At 35.2% G+C, this 18,565-nt stretch overlaps 1 protein-coding gene across 7 annotated transcripts in view; it reads left to right on the forward strand.

The window, feature by feature from the left end:
• Positions 1–18,565, forward strand: part of SGCZ (sarcoglycan zeta) — a 389,479-nt gene that overhangs the window by 266,127 nt on the left and 104,787 nt on the right. For 5 of the 7 annotated variants that reach the window (XR_002438279.1, XM_021395716.1, XM_021395714.1 and 2 more), the window contains 3 exons: positions 945–1,046; positions 10,399–10,458; positions 13,905–14,006. Coding sequence is in view for 6 of the 7 variants with exons in the window: in XM_021395716.1 (XP_021251391.1) it covers positions 945–1,046; positions 10,399–10,458; positions 13,905–14,006 (264 nt within the window). In the remaining variant the exon portion in view is untranslated. The remainder of the gene's footprint in view (positions 1–944; positions 1,047–10,398; positions 10,459–13,904; positions 14,007–18,565) is intronic. The other 2 variants (XM_021395713.1, XM_021395715.1) reach the window with 2 other exon arrangements.

Genomic DNA, 18,565 nt, shown 5'->3' on the forward strand with positions numbered 1-18,565 from the left:
ACTATAGGTATGTGTATTTATTTATTTATTGTTAATCTGGGCCCCTGGAACAAAGATCCCTGTTGCACGTGTAGTTAAAACAAAACAAACCAACCAAACAAAAAAAAAAAAAACAAAAGAAAGCTATCCTACAAACTCTTGGTTTCAGGTCTGTAGACTTCTCAGTATTGCTTCATCAAGCACCAGAGCATCCTTTGGTCTACTTCATAGTGATAACAATAATGCATTGGTACTCTCATGACCTTTATGAGGGAAGTAGGCATTATTTTTATTCTTGTTGAATTACACATAACATGTAGTACCTGTTGCTTCCTGAATTTGGGTATTAGCCACACTAGGGCTTGGTCTGGGAGAAGTGTTATCTTAAGTCTTGTGGCAATGCCAACTGCTGGACAGAACACCATGAAAGTGATTCTGGCCTCTCAGATCTTCATTTGCATGAGCAGGAGGTGGGGTAAATGAGAGAGGATATACAGAGTTTGGACAGATGGAAATGATGAGTCTTAGGGATGACTGGCAGTGGATGCAGAACTTAAAGAGGCATGGGGGCATAGGTGAAACCCTTGGCCATGGTCTGGCATTATATATGCTGATATGATGATACCGAATCTTTTGCAACACTGAAGGTGATTCTGCCTTTGGGAAGGAAAAACTGCAAAATGTTGTATTTGCTTTAAAAACAAACAAACAAAAAAGCTATTCAGAAAAGTGTTGATGAAAGGATACTGCAGTAATAGGAAGAAAAAGAAAAGTAGATCTTGGCATCTGTGTGACATGGTTACTGAGCTCAAGACCGTTATCTTTCAAGCTGTACAAGAAGTAGGAACATGGGAGTTCTCTGTGGTTTGAGAGCATTCTGTCAGTGCATGTGCACTTGTTACTTGCTGTGGGACTTGCTTGTGCTTCAGATCATACATTGATTGGGACCTTTCTGTTCCTTTTAGAGACTGTTGCTGCACTTTGAACAGAACCTCTGGTTTAAATTCATCCAAAAGGAATCCCCTTCAAATGCAGAAAAACTGCCCCACAGTCTGAGCCAACATGGAGTAAGTGGGGAAATGAGGGATTGCTGCACTTGGCTGCTTTGAGCTTTGTCGCTATTGTAGACATATTTTAGCTAATCATTTATGGCTTGCAGATTTTTGATCCTTAGAATAAAAATTGTTTTACTTAGCTGATTTGAAAATACCTAACTTATGCAAGTATTCTCAAATGCATTCATTCCTTCCCTGCGGGATCTTAATCTGTCACTGGAGCACCAGTTAAAACAGGGAACCAATTGTGCTGACCTTTTGATTGTAGGAGAAAATTAAAAACAACAACAAGAACAAAAAAGCATTAAAAAATGTCAATATGCTGCAGTATCTATCAGGAGCTTTTTTTCTCCTTTGTTTAAACTGGTTCATTAAGGAGATACCATTACACTATTTCCTTTTTCCCCTTAGGCAAGTCTCCCAGGAAATTTTCTCTGAGATTTCTCTTACTGAAGTCTGCCTTCTTGAAATACATTGCCTTTAGTTCGAGTTATTTTCTATCTAATCTAACTTCTGAGAACTCTATCCTTTTGTGACCAATCTCAAACACATTACCTCTTAATCTTCATATTCTTAGCTGTTTCTTTTCTATTAATTAGAGTAAAATCTGAAGCAGACTGTAGCCTAATTACTCTTTTAATGAAAGTATTTTAGGAGTTTCCTAATCAGCTTGTCTCCTGCTGTATTCACAAAGAGTGTTGGCATTCAACATTGTCAGTGAGATCTGTGCTGTGGTTTACTCTTCACATATGAAATTTACATCATCCTTCCTGCCTGGAAATGAATTTTTTAATTATTGCTATTATTTATTTATAGCCATCATTTACAGTACTTTAGAAATTCATTCTTCTTGCTTTTGTCTGAATCTTGGAATGAAGGTGTTCATCCAAGGTTACTTACTACTTGTTCTATATAGGATGTATTACATGAGTTTGAATTCTTATCTAAGTTCTTATTACTGTAATTACAAATGAACAGCACAAAGTAATAACCAGATGTCTGGTGAGTCTCACATAAAGTCAAACTCAGAAAAAGATTAGTGGTTATCATGCTTCTCACTGCTAAGGATATGTAGCTTCTTTTTTTCCACCGCTAGGATATGTTCTTCATTTTATCTTAGTGACTGGATCATTGGCTGCTTTCCCTAATCATTTGCTTCTCTGAATAGGGTCCGGTTTGTTATTCATGTCTTGTACCTCTGCATTCCTTTCTAGCTAGCCACTTTGCTTTTCACTGGAGATCCTCGTATCTGGCACATTGACATCCTTTTGATCATTTAGGCTTCTTGACTTCATTACTTTTGCTTCTGGATCTCCTATCAGTTTTCTAAAGCATGTTCGCAGGGATTGTAACACTCCTGGTCTCTGCTTTTAGAAGTATGTTAGTCTGTGTTTCTCCAGAGCACAGAATCTTCATTGAAGAATTCCATTCTAGGATTCCTGTAGGGACACCACTGCAGGTAGCCACTCTACCCACTCAGCATCCTCATGGCTAACCACTGAGAAAGATTTGATGGCAGAGATGACTTATGTTGCCTTTTTAAAAGGCTGGAATTTGAAACAAACCTGTTCTTAATTTTTTTTTTTTATCCAATCATTTTCTTAAATTGCTCAATTTTAAATAAATCACCAGGATGCAAAAATATGCAACTGCTAAACTTACACAATTTTTTTTCCCTTACTTTAAAGTTCTGTTATGATACTAAACAGGTTGTTTGGACTGCCTTGAAAAATCATTACTTTAATGTTTTTTGCTGCAGTATGATTAGAGAAACTGTATAATTACTACTACTTAATGATGTTTGTTTTGTTACAAGAAGAGTGCACACTTTGCTGAATTTAAGTACCAGTCTGGGAGTTACTGAAGGATGTGCTGGGCTATATGTAGTTCTGTACATTAGCTGTATTGCTCAAATTTTTTTGTAAGTTCAGCCTGTGTTTAAGTATTTCCTGAAGAAAAGAACACAATCACATTATAGGAAAAAATAATATTGGAAAGTACACACTCACAAGTATAAAAAAATTGCTAAAACATAGTGTCAATTTTGGGCCATTCTGGGTCATTTCACCTATTTAATCCCATAAGATGAATAAAACTCATAAAACTGTTAAATTGTATCTTAAAACTTTTTAGGTGTCTTACCTAGCTATTTTTTATCAGATTCTGAAAATACAGATGAATTCCTTTGGATTCTGCAATCTGAATCGGGGAATATTTTAAATTTAGGACTCTACAGACAAGAGTCTTAACTTGAAAAGCTTATCTTAAAAATCATTCCCAGTCTGTCCTGCTGAAGTTGCAAGGATTTTCTGGTAAAACTTAAAGTTCTGTTGGGATCAACAATCATGGTATTAAGAGTACAGACTTGGGAAATTACTACTTTTTTTCCAATAAAATATCCATTATTTATAGAAGAAGGGCTGTTATTGAGAACAATTGTTATACTGATGTTGCCAATTGATTCTAGTTGCCTCAAGCCCTAAGGGAGACAGGGTGTAAATAGTTTGAGTACAAAAAAGAGGAGTTATTTTCTAGAAGTTTTGTAATCCAGGATTTCAATTCATTTGCACTGTTAAGAAAGTATTAGATTCTAAGTATATTGTGTATCAGTAACAGAACAGTATTGCAAGAAAAGCAGGTATGCTGGACTAAATATACGAGGTGATTATTTTCTACTTACAGGTAGCCATGTTCATGGGTTCAAATGCTGTGGTTGTTCAGTTGTTTTATTTTACTTCTTACACATGGCAGACTGAGAGAAAAAGAAACATTAAAACTGAAAAAGAAATACAAGAACAGGCAATGAACTGACTATTTAGTCTAAGCAATAATCTGTCTAAAGGTTTAAATAGAAGTAAGGTAGTTGCGTTACACCTCTGGAGGATCAAGTTATGTGTTAAAGAGTATTTCTAACTATAAATATGGTTTAGACCATGGATGTCCAACCTTCTGTCTTGCCTGGCCTGCCTTCAGTGAAGAGGAATTTTTTTGGGCTACATATGAAATGTATCATGTAGTTAATGGATATAAGTAACAATTTTTTGTTGTTGTTGCCCCCTTAGCAGGAGGCAGCCACAGGGTGGGTGGGACCAGGCCACATGTTACCTGCAGGTTTGATGTGCCTGCTTTAGAAAGTACAGTAAAATGGTTAAATAAGATATGTAATCTAACTTTTAGAAAAAGAACAAAAGAATGCCAAGCCGTTATATCCGGCATAGTTCAATTATAGCTGATTTTGCAGTAATGTGATATGGTGGTAGCCTTTTGCGGAACCTCTCAGTTAAGCCCACTGCTTAACTCAATCTATGATATATAATTTTTGAAAGAGAATAAAAGCTGCGAAAAAGGTTTCCAATGCATGTTTAGTCCTTGTTTTTTTGCTGTCTCAATTTTTTTCCAGTTGCATGATGCTCAGTCCAGAACTGTTTTAATGGTATAAGTAGAAATGTCACACAAAACTTGAACAGAACATGTACTGGGGATGTTTGAGTATTTTATCATAGTTTTCTTTCACAGAGAGTAAGGTTGAATTTCTTAGCAAAAATCTTATTCTCTGCAAGAAACACTATTTTTTTTCATTATAAATCAAAGCATAGAGACTTTCAGGATCTGCCTAATTCTGTAGGTTTGTTTCTTTCCTCTGATTAGCTAGTCTCTTTCAAAAGTATTTTTAGGTATAGATCAACATGAGCATAGTGTAGGGTTTAGTGATACAAATGTTGACATTTTGCTTGTGTCAGGATCAGTGAAAGGACAAGGTGCAAAACCAAAAAACAGAATGTTATCCCACCAATCTATTTTTGTATGTTACTAAGACACAAAGCATCTCCACCCATATCATAAGTCATATTTTAAATTCTGAAATTGCCATTAGTTTACCATCAGTCTAATGTTAGCACTGCATAAGGACTGGAATAAAAGAGTAGTTCCTAAAAAATACTTTGTAGTGATTCCTAGAGAAATGGAGGAGCCTCTGCTCTAACATTTTCATTGTAAGCCTCATACATACAAAACAGAATGAGTGTACAAATGTCAAACTGTTTCATAAGTGTAAACATTTCCTACAGATTCATCAACAAAGATGACCGCTTTTGTAAATAGCATATTTGTTTATTGTCATCTAATGTCAGCATGCTAGACAATCTGTGGTCTTTCATCACTGTTTTTGAAGTTAAGAAGCCACTTATTTAAAAAATAAAATACAGGGATAATGTGTGATTAAATTTTCAGCATGACTAAATTAGCTTCTTCAAGATATTATGTTGAAATTACAACCAAGCCTCAAAGGCAGGGAGGCAGACTGAATAACTGTGATTTATATAGACTCAATAAATGCATGCATACACACACATCCAGTAATTTATTATTAGTCTAATTAAAACATTAACAATCTTTTCAACAGTTACAGTAATATAAACAATTGCATAAGAGTATGCAATTATTAAAGCTTCTTCCCAATAATGATATAATTAAAATGAACAAACACCCACTTCTGCTAGCCAGACCTTTCTCTGGTGTTAGGTTCACCCTTTCTACGTTTAGTAACAAGTAATCTTAATTCTTCAATACAAGCAGCATGATGTTAATGGCAGGTGGTTTCTTCCACTTTGCTCTTCAGTTCTGCTTCTGTTAGTTTTACCTGTGCTGACATAATTCATTTGGTTTATTTGTATCTATTTATTTATTTATTTTCCCTACAGTGCTCAATAAGTTACATGTTATACCCAGGTGACTAATATTCAGCTCACACTGGAATAGATACAATTTAAATATGTTTTCCAGAATTGAAGTTAGTCTAAAATATGTATCTATTACTTGATCAACTTACTCAATCAGTTTGACTTCATGTACAGAAAGAAAAAAGAGAGGATAAAATGAGAAATAAATAATGCTTCTGGATTTACCATATCTCAGCTTCTAACTCTGGATGAGAGTTCTTTCATTTCATTTTCTTCTTCATCTCTTTTTTATATTTCCAGTTTGTCTTTCTACTCTTACCTATATTCTGGTGATTTGCAACTGACTGAACTGACTGACCAGAAATGCTTCAAGAGCTCATAATTTTGCTGGTGAATATAGTGGGGGAAAGGAAAAAATAATTGCCATTCCCTGACCCTGTTTTTTACTTCTCTTCCACCTGCATGAAGAATAAAATTATAAGGAGTGTACAACATTATCTGACTTTTTGAAGGTTCATTGTACAAGGTTGGATTGGGATGGAAATGGAGTTATGTTAGTCTGACCACACATTGACTGAATCATAGAATGTTGATTTTGGTGAAGGAAGTGTTCTGGCTACATCTAGAAAACTGTTTCATTTCACTATTGTCTTTGTGGGTTTATAGCAGTACACGGGAACACCAAAAAGCACCAGACCCTTTGTACTAGTTTTCACCTACTTCATTTGCAGGTGAGGATGAATGAGTTAGGAGTTTCAATGAAAAAAAGTGTACAAAATGAGATATTCCATGCCAGTATTAGATGACAAAAAACATTGGGGGGCTTTTTAGGACTTTTGCCTGTCTTGGAAAAGGGTTCACCTGGCATGAAAGTCTTGATATAGACCCATTCTGGCTTGCTCACTTAACAGAGCATTGAAGAAAATTACGAGCAGAGAACATATTTTCAAATAAAGGAAGTAACTTCTCATGTCCAAAAGCTTAAGAGATGTTGGCTGTCTGATAGCTTTTGTTTGTTTTATTTTCTACACTGATGATTTAAACTTCCCACCCTTCACACCACATAGTTTCCATTGAAACTGATAGATTCTATTAGATTTTCAACAGGTCTGGAAATCTTTTCATATTGTTTAAATACCTGAAATGTTGGATAGGTAGAAGGAGAACTGTGTAGTTAAATTCTATATTCTTCCTTATTTACTATAAAGCTGTACCTTAATCTAAAATAGACAGTGAGGACAGATAATGTGGAATTCAGACTTTTTCATACGCTACTAAAAGACATGTCAGTGTATGAATGAAAAATAATATAGCTGTCCATAACAGAGAATGAAATCAGATTTTGAGAAAAAAGTTGCATTAGACGTGATTGTCTGCTCTTGAGAGGTATATTTTCTGTTAATACAATCCCATGTAGACTTGTATTTTCAAGTTTACTTCCATAACTGGGAAAACGAGACTGTGCTTTATACCTTTAAATAGCAATCTAACAGACACCATATATTCAGGATACTCAGTTCGACTTACACTGCACAGTAAGTCTTTTTTCCTTTCCACAGTTTTTCTAGTTAAAATCTCTTTGTTACTGCTACATTTCAATAAACTATGTTTTTTTTCCTCAGTCACAATGTATCCCTCAAACGTTGTAGCACTCTACTATAGTAATTTCTTCCCCAACTCTTCCCTATTCTTGGATGTCATTTACACAGTCATAGCTATGTTTCAATAGAAAGATGAAAGTAGATGTTTACATCAATTTTTGCCAGTCCAATGTTTTTTCCTTGATATCTTGCTATCAATTTACTGTTACTGAAATTCACCATAACCTTTCCTTGCAGACAAGGAAAACTCCCCGTATTTTCATTGCTGGTCCCCCCAATCCTTTTTCTGTTTACACAGGCCTGTAGCTGATTATAGTTTTTCCTTTTATTATCCATACCCATGCCAAAACACCATTTTCATCCAGCTGGAATTGTGCTTCAGTTCTGTTTATGAAACCCAGCCTTCTGTGTGTGTGAACACAATACAGATAATTTGCCTTGTCATATTCCTCCTAACCTTTTGCATACCTCTCATTTTATCATCAATATAGCTAATAGTGTATTTTATCTTCACAGTCATCCACATTATTCTGTCTGCCACTCTACATGATCTGCTTTTCGCATCATTGTAGCAAGCCAAGTCAGTATTCTTTTTTTCCCCCCATTTTCAATCTAATTTACCACTGCATCATTTTTTTTTCCACACACTTTCTGATCTCCTGACGCCTATTTTTAACCTTTTCATAGCATGTTCATACGCTTAACAATGTTTCTTCTGTGCTCTTTCGTATCACTGTAACCATATAATCTAGATTCCTTCCCATGTTTAGCTTCTGCTCTGATGCCTACAAACAACAAGCAATCAATGCTTATCTGTTTATAGGACATTGGGTTTAGGTGCTTTGTTTAAATATTGTACTGTTTATTGTTCTTTCTCCATGTTTTTTGCGGTGCTTCCCTCTTCAGACTATGAGCTTTTAGAGACAGAATCCTTCAAGTTGGAAGGGACCTTTAAAGTTCATCTAGTCTGACTGCCTTGCAGTGAACAGGGACATCCACAGCTAAATCAGGGTGTCCAGTGCCTTGTCCAGCCTTGCCTTTAAAGTCTTCAGGGATGGGGTGTCCACTCCATCTCTGGGCAACCTGTTCCAGTGCCTCACCACCCTCACTGTAAGAGACTTCTTCCTTATATCCAACCTAAATCTACCCTCTTTAAGCTTGAAGTCATTTCCCCTTGTTCTGTCATCATAGACCCTGCTAAAGAGTCTATTCCATTCTTTCCTGTAGCTCCCCTTTACTTATTGAAAGGCCACCATTGGGTCACCTCAGAGCCTTCTCCAGGCTGAAGAGCCGCAGCTATCTCAGCCTGTCCTCATAGGAGAGGTGTTCCATCCCTTGGATCATTTTTGTGGCACTCCTCTTGTCATGCTCCAACAGATCTGTGTTTCTCCTGTACAGAGGACTCCACATCTGGACGCAATATTCCAGGTGCGGCTTCACCAGCACAGAGTAGAGGGGCAGGATCACCTCTCTCAACCTGCTGGCCATGCTTCTTTTGATGCAGCCCAGGGCACCATTGGCATATAAACAGTTCTACAGTAATAGAATCCTTTCCTGCTTACTGATGGCCTGTTTCATGTGATATGCACAATAAATTACTGGAGGGTCTGTCAGGATTCAATTTTCAAACCAATGAGAGTTTTAATTCCTGAACTGCAGCACCACACTCTCATCCTTGTTATGTCCAGATCAGAAACTTTTAATTCTCTGACCTAAAGTAGGATCTGTAGGTGTTTCTTCCACTTTCACATATGGAAAAGAAAATGAATAAAATAAAATATTTACTTATTTTAAGAATTCTAATAGCATATTGTTTGCATTTTTGATGATGACTGAAATGTAGTATAATCTAAGAGTGCAATAAAATAGTGATATTGATCTATCTTAAGTGTCTGTAAGGCAAATATATTTATTGGTGTAAATAACAGGGATTTGTTTTTTCCTAGTGTATCATGGGGAAAAGAACAAAAGAAGTAAAGTGGGATCCCTGTTTTTTCTAACTAACAAGAGCAAAAGGGAAAGTTGCACGTGGAACAGCAATCTGGGAATAATCATAAATAACAATCATATACATAAAGAGGAAGTAAACTGGTGCAAAGACAGTTACTCACCACCTCCCACAAGACTGATGCTCCAAGCAGCAACTGCCTTAGGAAACAGTTCTCCTTTTCTACCTCCCCTCATTTCTGTCTTCCCTTAGGCTCAATTTTGGAACAGAGTTTTGGGCAGACTGATCTGATGTGTTGGCTGACCTAAATCCTTGCCCTTCTCCAGCTTCCTTGTTTACTCCAGTCTTCAGTGGGGAGCAGAGGAAGGAAAAAAAGAGGAAATCTTGATTCTGTGCAAGCACTGTTTGGCAACAGCCAAAACACTGATGTGTTGTCAACACTGATGTAGTCACAAATCCAAAAGGTATCTCCACACAAGATGCTGTGAAGAAAACTAGCTCCATTCAAGCCAGATACAGTACTGCAAATTAGTATTTATTTGTTGTAAGAATGTACTTGAATACTTCATTCAAGTGTATTTTTGCACTTGAATGAAATCAAATCACAAATGCAAATGATAATTTGAGTACCTATTGCCTGGAAATCATGAAGTAAATTGGGCAGTTTACCTGGATGATTAGCAAAAGGGTTACCTAAACCAAATTATAATCATAATATTACATCAGAATCATATATACAGGAAGTTGCAAATATAATTTAAGACAAAACTCTTCTCCAGTTCTGTTTTAAAATTCAATACTATTTTTTGGCTTTTGGGGAGGAGCATCACAGATGGACTGATCTTCATAGGAATCAGTACATTAAATGGACTGGGAAGACTGGATTTGTTTCTGATTAATCTTTTTAGTTTCAATGGCTTCCTAAGTGTGAATTTTTTTTTCTTTGTAACAGCCTAATTCTAGCTTGATGATACAAAAAACTGTTTTTTTCAAACCTCCTGTAAACTGGATGGGGAATTTTTGATGAAGAAAACCTAGTAAGCACTGATTTTGTGAAGGAGGAGAGCCTTGTTAAGCATATTGTAGCATATCTAACCGTTTTCCTTATTTTAATGTTCAATCTTATTTCATAACAGATATTACATGCTCCAGGAAGTTGCTTTCTGGAAGGTTATTGCATTTCTCAAGCTGTTAAGGTCAGGTAACAGGTATCCTATTCAGTTTATATCTTATCACACCATTTCTGGCTCTCAGTCCAGAATACCTTGTCTGTCTTTTCATACTAAATAGTTTTACTGAAAATGGAGTGTTCCTGTATGTCCAGAGTCTTTCTGCATTTAGGCTGTTGCACTTGGGTAGGTGGGTAGCTGAATTTTGGAAAAAATGAAGGATGTGGTCTTAGAGATGTCGCTCAGAAAAAAAACTATTGACACTGTAGCCTGTATTTTTAGTTTGTTTGAGACTGTGACAATTTAAATTTTCTGTGCACGTTAACTTCTTGTTGTTGAAAATAAACAGAAAAAATATGATAAACACAAAAAAGGACAAATTAATTTTTGTGTTTCAGTTCCCTTTCTGTAACATAAGAACAGTATCACTCAGTGTAAACCCGCCAAAGTATTTTGAAAATTAATTACGAATTGTGAAAAACTCTAGAACTTCAGTAATAAACACTTAGGAAAGCAGAATCCAAGATGGGGACTGACAGTCCTATTTTCAGAGCAGACTTTTAACAGATTACAATAAATTGGTAGTGAAGAAGATAGTGGGGTGGCAGAAGAATAGCAAGAACCCCGCAGCAGGGGATTGGAACTAGGTACTCTTTAAAGTGCTTTCCAAAACAAATCATTCTGTAATTCTAGCTTTCTGTTAAAGGAGTAGTGTGAAAGTTGTGTGAAAAAAAAGCTGGGATTCAGGAAGGTAAATATTTTGTATAATTATAGATTTTATCATATGCCTACAAATAAGATGGCTGAAATAGAAGTTTTCTAGGCATTTCCAGTCTTCAGAATTTTTTTCAGATTTTATTGTGAATAGTATTTTATGTCTGGCAGTTGCAGACATTCTGCACAAGCAGATGTAGCAACATATTGAATTCGCCTTTTCAGTTCTAAAATGTTTATACCTAAAACAATAAACTAGTATAGTTCTTGTTTAGTATTTATTCGCTGCCAAATTATAACATGGTTGTTATTCTTTCTCAAGTTATTTTATCCTATGATTATTTTAAATGCTAGTCCTACAACATACATAGAAAAATGGACTTGTGGAAATTTAGAGTTAATGGACATTAGTGAAGATTGTATGTGCAAAAGCACTGTATAATTTCTTTATCTTTCTTCTCAAAAATAGACACCACTGCTTTGTATCCCACTCTGTTGTAAAATATCAGCCATTTGTCACCTTTCTATATGAAATGATCCTTTTACAGTGATGTCATACTATTTTTTTTAAAGATCAATATACAACATAATTACCTTAAGGGACATTATTTGATAATTAAGATGTCAAAAATTGAATACAAATAGCCCTTTTGCCACACAAACATGCACAAAGGCAGTTCCTGGCTTAGCATAATCAAGCTTTGCTTAAATATTAGATAGACCATTACAGAGTCTGCTACAGCTCCCCTTGTGCCACAATACATTCAGAAGTACATTTTGTATTATACATAACAGTAGCTTTTGTTATTCCATATTTTGTCTGGTTTATTTATTTATTTATTTATTTTTATTCTGTATTTTGTCTGCTTTGGAGTGGTGTTATATATATTTTATTAGTCTGGTAGTTTCTTGTTTTCTAGTCAGACATCTAGACTCGTACTTTCATACTTGAAATGTGTAGGCATAGTTCCCAAAAGTGTGTTTTTAACAGATCTATTGTAGTTCAAAGTGTTGTCTAACACTATATCCTTGTGTTTGGGAAATTATTTCAGTTGAATTATATTGTGTAAAATTTGGGAATTATTTTCTCTCTTAAATTATTAACATTTTCACAGTCTTACTTCAAATGTAGATGACAATAGTATCAATTGAATACCTGCCATGTTGGCATCATTATTTGTTTTAGCTAGGCAATCATGATAGTGGCTACTCTATCTTTAGATAAGTATAAATGTGGGTACTTTGGTGTCCTCTTCCAGCTTCAGCTGTATAGGCTGGGAATGCTGTCATCAGGCTGTGTAGGACTGCCCAGCAATCAAGGTTATACAACTTGGCCAAAAGGAGAAATACAAGTTCTTGCTTTTCTGCTGCAGTAGACTTAGTAATTGCTTCTAAGCATTTAATCAGCAATGAGGTTACATTTGCTAATTTTGCACTTAAGGGAATCTAGCTGTATTCCACTGGCTGCCCAGTGAAGAATTATCTTCTGTCAAGAATATAGTAAGAGGTATAGTCTTGAGTTTCTATCAGTATGCAGAATGATCCTGTCTCTAAATGTCGAACTTATTTCATTGCTTTAACTGTAGGAGTACAACTAAAGCATTGCTGTGCTGTTTTAATTTGTATATATTTTGCTGTGCATTGGATCACTTTGTTGGCTTGTTTCATCCACCCTTTAAGAATGGCCCTTTTCTTATTTCTATCCAGATTAAAACAATACAACAACAACAAAACATTCCATTTTGAAGTCCTTTTCACTAGTAACATGCTCTTAGTAAAGATGAGCAACTACTAATTAAAAAACTTTTTTTCTTCCTGTAGGATATTTTCCTGCGACCTGACATAATATTTTTCTAATATTACACTACACAAAATAGTTTGCTTTAAAAAATATTGTGTACATTTTTTTTAGAGATAACTAATTGCTTAGCAGGTGTGATTCAGGATCCAGCTTCATCTCCACAATGAAGGCTTAAATATGATCTACTTTTGCACACTTGCATTACATACAGCCAAGGAATAATGTGTGCAGTTCACCATCAGAGTAAGGTGTGCAATCAAATGCCACAGTCCCAAGTGAGGATTTACCTCTGAGTCCCTCTGTCTAGCTCCTGTCCAGATCAGAAGAGCTGGGGACAGTGAAAGCTTTAGCACAAACAGTTCATGTGAACTTTTTCCATACACTCATTGAAATTTCATTCCTAGACATCAGATGATAGTATTTCAGAAAAGCAAAAGAAATGCATTGTAGAGAGAGTTATTTAATAGTATTCTTATAAAAAAATCATCATAGTTCCAAGAACTTAATGATAAAGTAGTAATCTTAAAACAGACTAGACTTCAGTGGGTAATCATATTTGTCTCTATTTTACTCAAAACTGTTTATTGGCCGGACATTCCAAGTATCTTTAGTCGTACCTCAGTTGGCCAGCGCTATAAACCTTACTATGCTTTGACTACTAATCATGAAAAAGCATTTATTTTCATGAAAAAGATACTACCGTTTCATTGTTTGACAATAACCCAAAGCTGAGACCTTTTTTTTGTACTTGTTTTTCCTTTTTCAAAATTCTGTCTGTCCTTCCTGTTATTATACGGCTATAAAAGTTTACTCTTCAGTATTTCATGGGACTTTTCACTTCACCATTTGTATCATAGCTCTCATTACTTTTAGATATTAGGCCAGATACTGTTCTCTTTACCTTGCTCTGGATAAGGTTATTTCCTAAAGTGAAATGTATATATATTATTGATTGTAGGATGGAATGGGAAATTTGAGAGTCACTAAAAAAGGAATACGACTTGAAGGAATATCTGAATTTCTACTTCCATTGTACGTGAAAGAAATCAATTCCCGAAAGGTAGGTGTTTTTTCTCTTTTTTTTTTCCCTTAATTTACAGCTAATATAAATGAATCTCTTCAGACTCAAACTACAAAGATTCATTCTTACACCTTCTAAATTAGCAATCAACAGAGGTTTGTTTTGAGAATACCATAACAGTGAAATCTTTCTTCATGTCATTTTTTTCCTGAAACCTTGCTTGCCTTTTAAGAGAAATGCCTCATCCTTAAGAAACAAGACTCAAAACCTCTGTATTTCATACTTGAAATGATATGGGCGTTGAGAATGGAGCATTTGAACTCTTCATCAGCGGTGAAGTCTAGAAGTAGATTATGTGTGTAAAATGTACCAAAATTGTGAATGGTTTTATGTATGCTGAAGTCCTTCCTGGTTTTAGCTGGAGTGATTTCTTTTTTCTTTTTTCTTTTTTCTTTTTTCTTTTTTTTTTTTTTTTGTCCTCATTAGGTACAAACAATCTTGTTGAACTGAATCATGTCTCTGTCTTGTTATTTGTAATTTTTCAAAGCAGGCCATTTTTAAATGTTGTTTAAATGCTGTTGTTTTATCATATAGTCTGAGATTATTTTAAAGAAAAAAAAGAAAAACAAAATACTTCAGAAACTCAGTGTAGATCATTCTGATATACGGGTTTTGACTCATTCATGCTATTTATACAGCATCTCCAACGTAGTATAAATGATTTAGAAACAATAAAAATCTCTTAAATTCTCTTCACAATTCATACAATAATCTATAATCAGAGAAGAATATTACAGTAGTTTTCAATCCACCGTGTACAAAGAAATTTAATATGCATAGAGCTAAAGCTGGCAAGAGTGAAATTATATTTGTTCTGAGCGCCTTTATGGAAAATTCTTCTTTCTTTAGAGTCTGTTGAAATTTATGTTTTGTCTGTATAAGAAATGTCTCAAGTACATTCATAAATGAGATCATGACAGCTTCCCATTTCTCTTAATTAGTTCACTCTTGTGTTAATACATGTATGAGATAAATGACAAGTCTATTGGTCCTTTTCTGTAAAACTACCGTATTTCAATATTTGACAGAGAAACAACATTATTCTAGGTAATGAAAAAAATATTTAATAATGAAATTAACGTCATCCCCAACAATTATGAATTTTTATCACTTTATTAAACATATATTTTTTGATTTTTCAAGTCACCATACATCCAGTTCATTACAAAACCTTGTTCATAATGTTTCTAACAGTAGCCTAAAATATTAATTACTAGTTAAGATTAAAAAATTAAGTAAATAATGAGTTATTTCTGAATAAATGTAAATATCATAGCTTTGATATTGGTTAAAATGTTTGAATTTAAAAGAAAAAAAAAAGAAAAACAATACCTACCAAAGCATAGCAATCAAGAAAACATTCAATGCATAATTGCATAAATGACTGATCCGAAAGCACTGATCAGAAAGATCAGATTCTGCCTTCCAAAATTGGAAAGGCGTCTACACAAAGGGGAACACTAGCCATTTTTTTTTCCTAGACCATCTTCCATGAAAAGGTATGGATGTCTCAAAAGTAATTTCTATAATGTTCCACTATTTCCTTGATAGTTTTGTAATTTTAGAGTTCTTTAAATCAGTTAGAATATTTTGTCTTTAACCTATTTCTAAATGAGCAAAATAGTATAGAGTATTAAACTGTTAGACCTTCATACCAAATACAACAAATGCTTTTAAAATCATGCCTAAATCATGAACCTGCTTAGTATGATCATTTCAAATGTAGACTTCATGAAATCTGCATAAAATTATCATGCTCCTTCAGGGAGCATACTGTTTTCACAGAGATTGCAGAACACTATTCATATTTTTTCTGTATTCCTGGTTGCTTTCTACAAGTGATTCATGTCTGTTCCATGTCAGTAAATGTACATGGAAGATATGATTTTGCATATTTTCTTTCATGGGTCTTAATTTTACAGAACATTTGTTCTCTTGAAGTAAATGTGGAAATATCCATTTCAAGTGCGAGGGCTTTGAGTACAGTCCTAATTACACTCAGAGCTGGTAAACAATGTGACAAACTATGCATGTATGTATAAGTATGTAGGATGTAAACTCTATCAGTAGCCTGACACAAAGTCACATTAGTACTGCGAGGCTCACAAAGCAGATTGTAAGTGCCTTCAAATTAATATCACCAGGACAAAATATCTTAACTAAAGTATTTTTAGTTTTACGTATGTACTGACATCTACCTCTCAACATTAATGCATGCATTATCTAGCTAAAAAAGAAGTAGATTTTACGTAGATTTTGTTCTTGCCTTACAGAGACCATCCAAGCACTTTGACACTTTGCTCAGTAGTTACTTTACTGAAGTTTCAGTACCTTGTGGTGTATGAAAATGTGAATGGCATGAGGAAAATATGAAAACAACCTTGGAGCTATGTTAAGCATTAGGGTAGGGGTTTATGGTATCTCTGCTTGGAGTGTCCCCAGGTGTGTGTCTTCTGCATGTGATATTAGCTGTTTTGTCACTTACAGGATTGAACTTGGTGCAGTAGAAATCTATGTGTGAGCCATGTTTCTGACGTCTCTTAATATTCATTAGAGACGTAGTCAGTACAGGCAGTGGGCTCTGAATAGCTGCCTGGATGCTAGTGCTTTTATTTGAGTTATAAAGGAGGAATGCTCTCCCTCTTTCTATAGAAGTAATGATTGAAGTTTGATGCATACAGGAGTTAAAATGTTCTGTGGAATCCAAAACACATCTGAAACTGCCAAATTTGTTCTTTTACATGCATATACTGCTTATTTTCTGAAGGGAAAATTTGCTCTTTAAGTACATCTACCCATTCCCGGTTAAAATAACAGACACAATGAAGTGATATCACCCAATTAACCCCTGATACCAGCCGTAATGCATTCTGTAGTGTTATTGTGGAACAGCTGTATTTCTCTGCACTAGCGGTGTGATTTGTAGAATGACTCCTGGGAGCTCTGTGCAGGACTGTCAGCGCTGTGGGTCGGGGCTTCATAGCTTTTCCACAGGCACAGCAAGGCAGAGCGAGGTAGGAAGACCTACTATATTATCAGCAGGATGCAGCAGCTGGTGCTAAGAAAGGTTTTGTGCTTGTATGGAGCTATCTGTTAGCTAGATTTGGAGCTGATAAAACACATTCATGCAGTATAACTAGTTTAAGTCCTGCAATCCTATCACTACCGAGGCATAGAGGTATCCTGGAAATCTCAATTAGGTGGCTTTTTTGTATTATCAAAAAGTCACAAAGATGATTAAGAGTCTGCCACCTTTATTGCTCAGTGCAAAGTACAGTGCTTGTTTCTGCAGTTACACATCACATACCACTCTGATAAAGTCTGCAGTGGTCCACATTTTCATTTTTCTAATATCTAATCTTCAGCCTTGCCCTTGGGATCACTCACCTGTCACTGAAGATAAAGCCATTATTATGGCATAAATAAAAGGACTCCTTAAGTCATTTGGCTCTGAACATGATGTAGTTCCAACATACTGAAAGCCCAGTGTCAGTTTATTGGCTGTGAACAAGATATAAAGGTTTCTTAATCAGAAGATTGGCCAAGGGATAAGTCTCTCGTATTTGTTGGTGGTCTCTGTAGGGACTGCCACTCTGAAATTGAGTTGGCTGTACTCACTGTTCACTGACAGCTGATAGACATTCGTGATTCATGCTTTTGCCCTTGATTTGCTATACTTCACTGAAACTTGTCTGGGGGTCATCCAATTGTGCAAGTCTATCTTTTGAACATATCATTTTTTCATGTCAGCCTGGACTCCTCTTATTATTACTGTGATTTGCTGTTCATCCAAGGGGGATGTCTGATTGTATGCTGAAAATTCTGACTTAATATTATTGAAGATCTTTATTTTGTTTGATTACAACTCATGAATAAAGTCATGAGTGGGTATTTCCACTCAATTTTATATAAACCTGGGGAACTGAATTTGATTTGGGAACGCTTCTTCAGAAAGATGTGGAAGTTAATTAAGTAGAAACTGTTTTTCTGTTTTTTGTCGTTGTTGTTTTGGTATCAACTGCATCTTCAATTTTAAAACAGTTCCTTGATGTAAGGCGTCTGTGTTCCACTGGGGCAAATTTCACTGAAACTATGTGATATTTCTTTTTGGCAATCATCATCGTGATCCTAATGCTCATTCAAAGTGTGTTTACTTTGAGCTGTTTTAACTGTGTGAGTTATCTGAGAAATTACATTATTGTTGGTTGTTTTTGTTGCTTTTTTCTTGAACAACTTCAAAATAAGGCCATTGGAATTTACAGAAGCTAAGCAAACCCTTAAAAGTCATGCATGTTCAAAATTAAGAACGATTTCTGTTAATATTTCCATACAAAATATGATCCAAACCAGGAATGAAAATGACTTGAAAAGGAGAAAAAACTACATCTTCTATATCTTATCTCTTTAGGCAGAAATTTATGCATATGCCTGTAGGGAAAACAATATTTATCCTTTCCATTTTATTTTACAAACTTAAGGTGGCCTTTTCTTTTTGCTCCTCCACAGAAACCCTGGAACTATGAATGCACAGTTTATTA

Source organism: Numida meleagris, chromosome 4 (assembly GCF_002078875.1).
Source record: "Numida meleagris isolate 19003 breed g44 Domestic line chromosome 4, NumMel1.0, whole genome shotgun sequence".
Lineage (NCBI taxonomy): Eukaryota > Metazoa > Chordata > Aves > Galliformes > Numididae > Numida > Numida meleagris.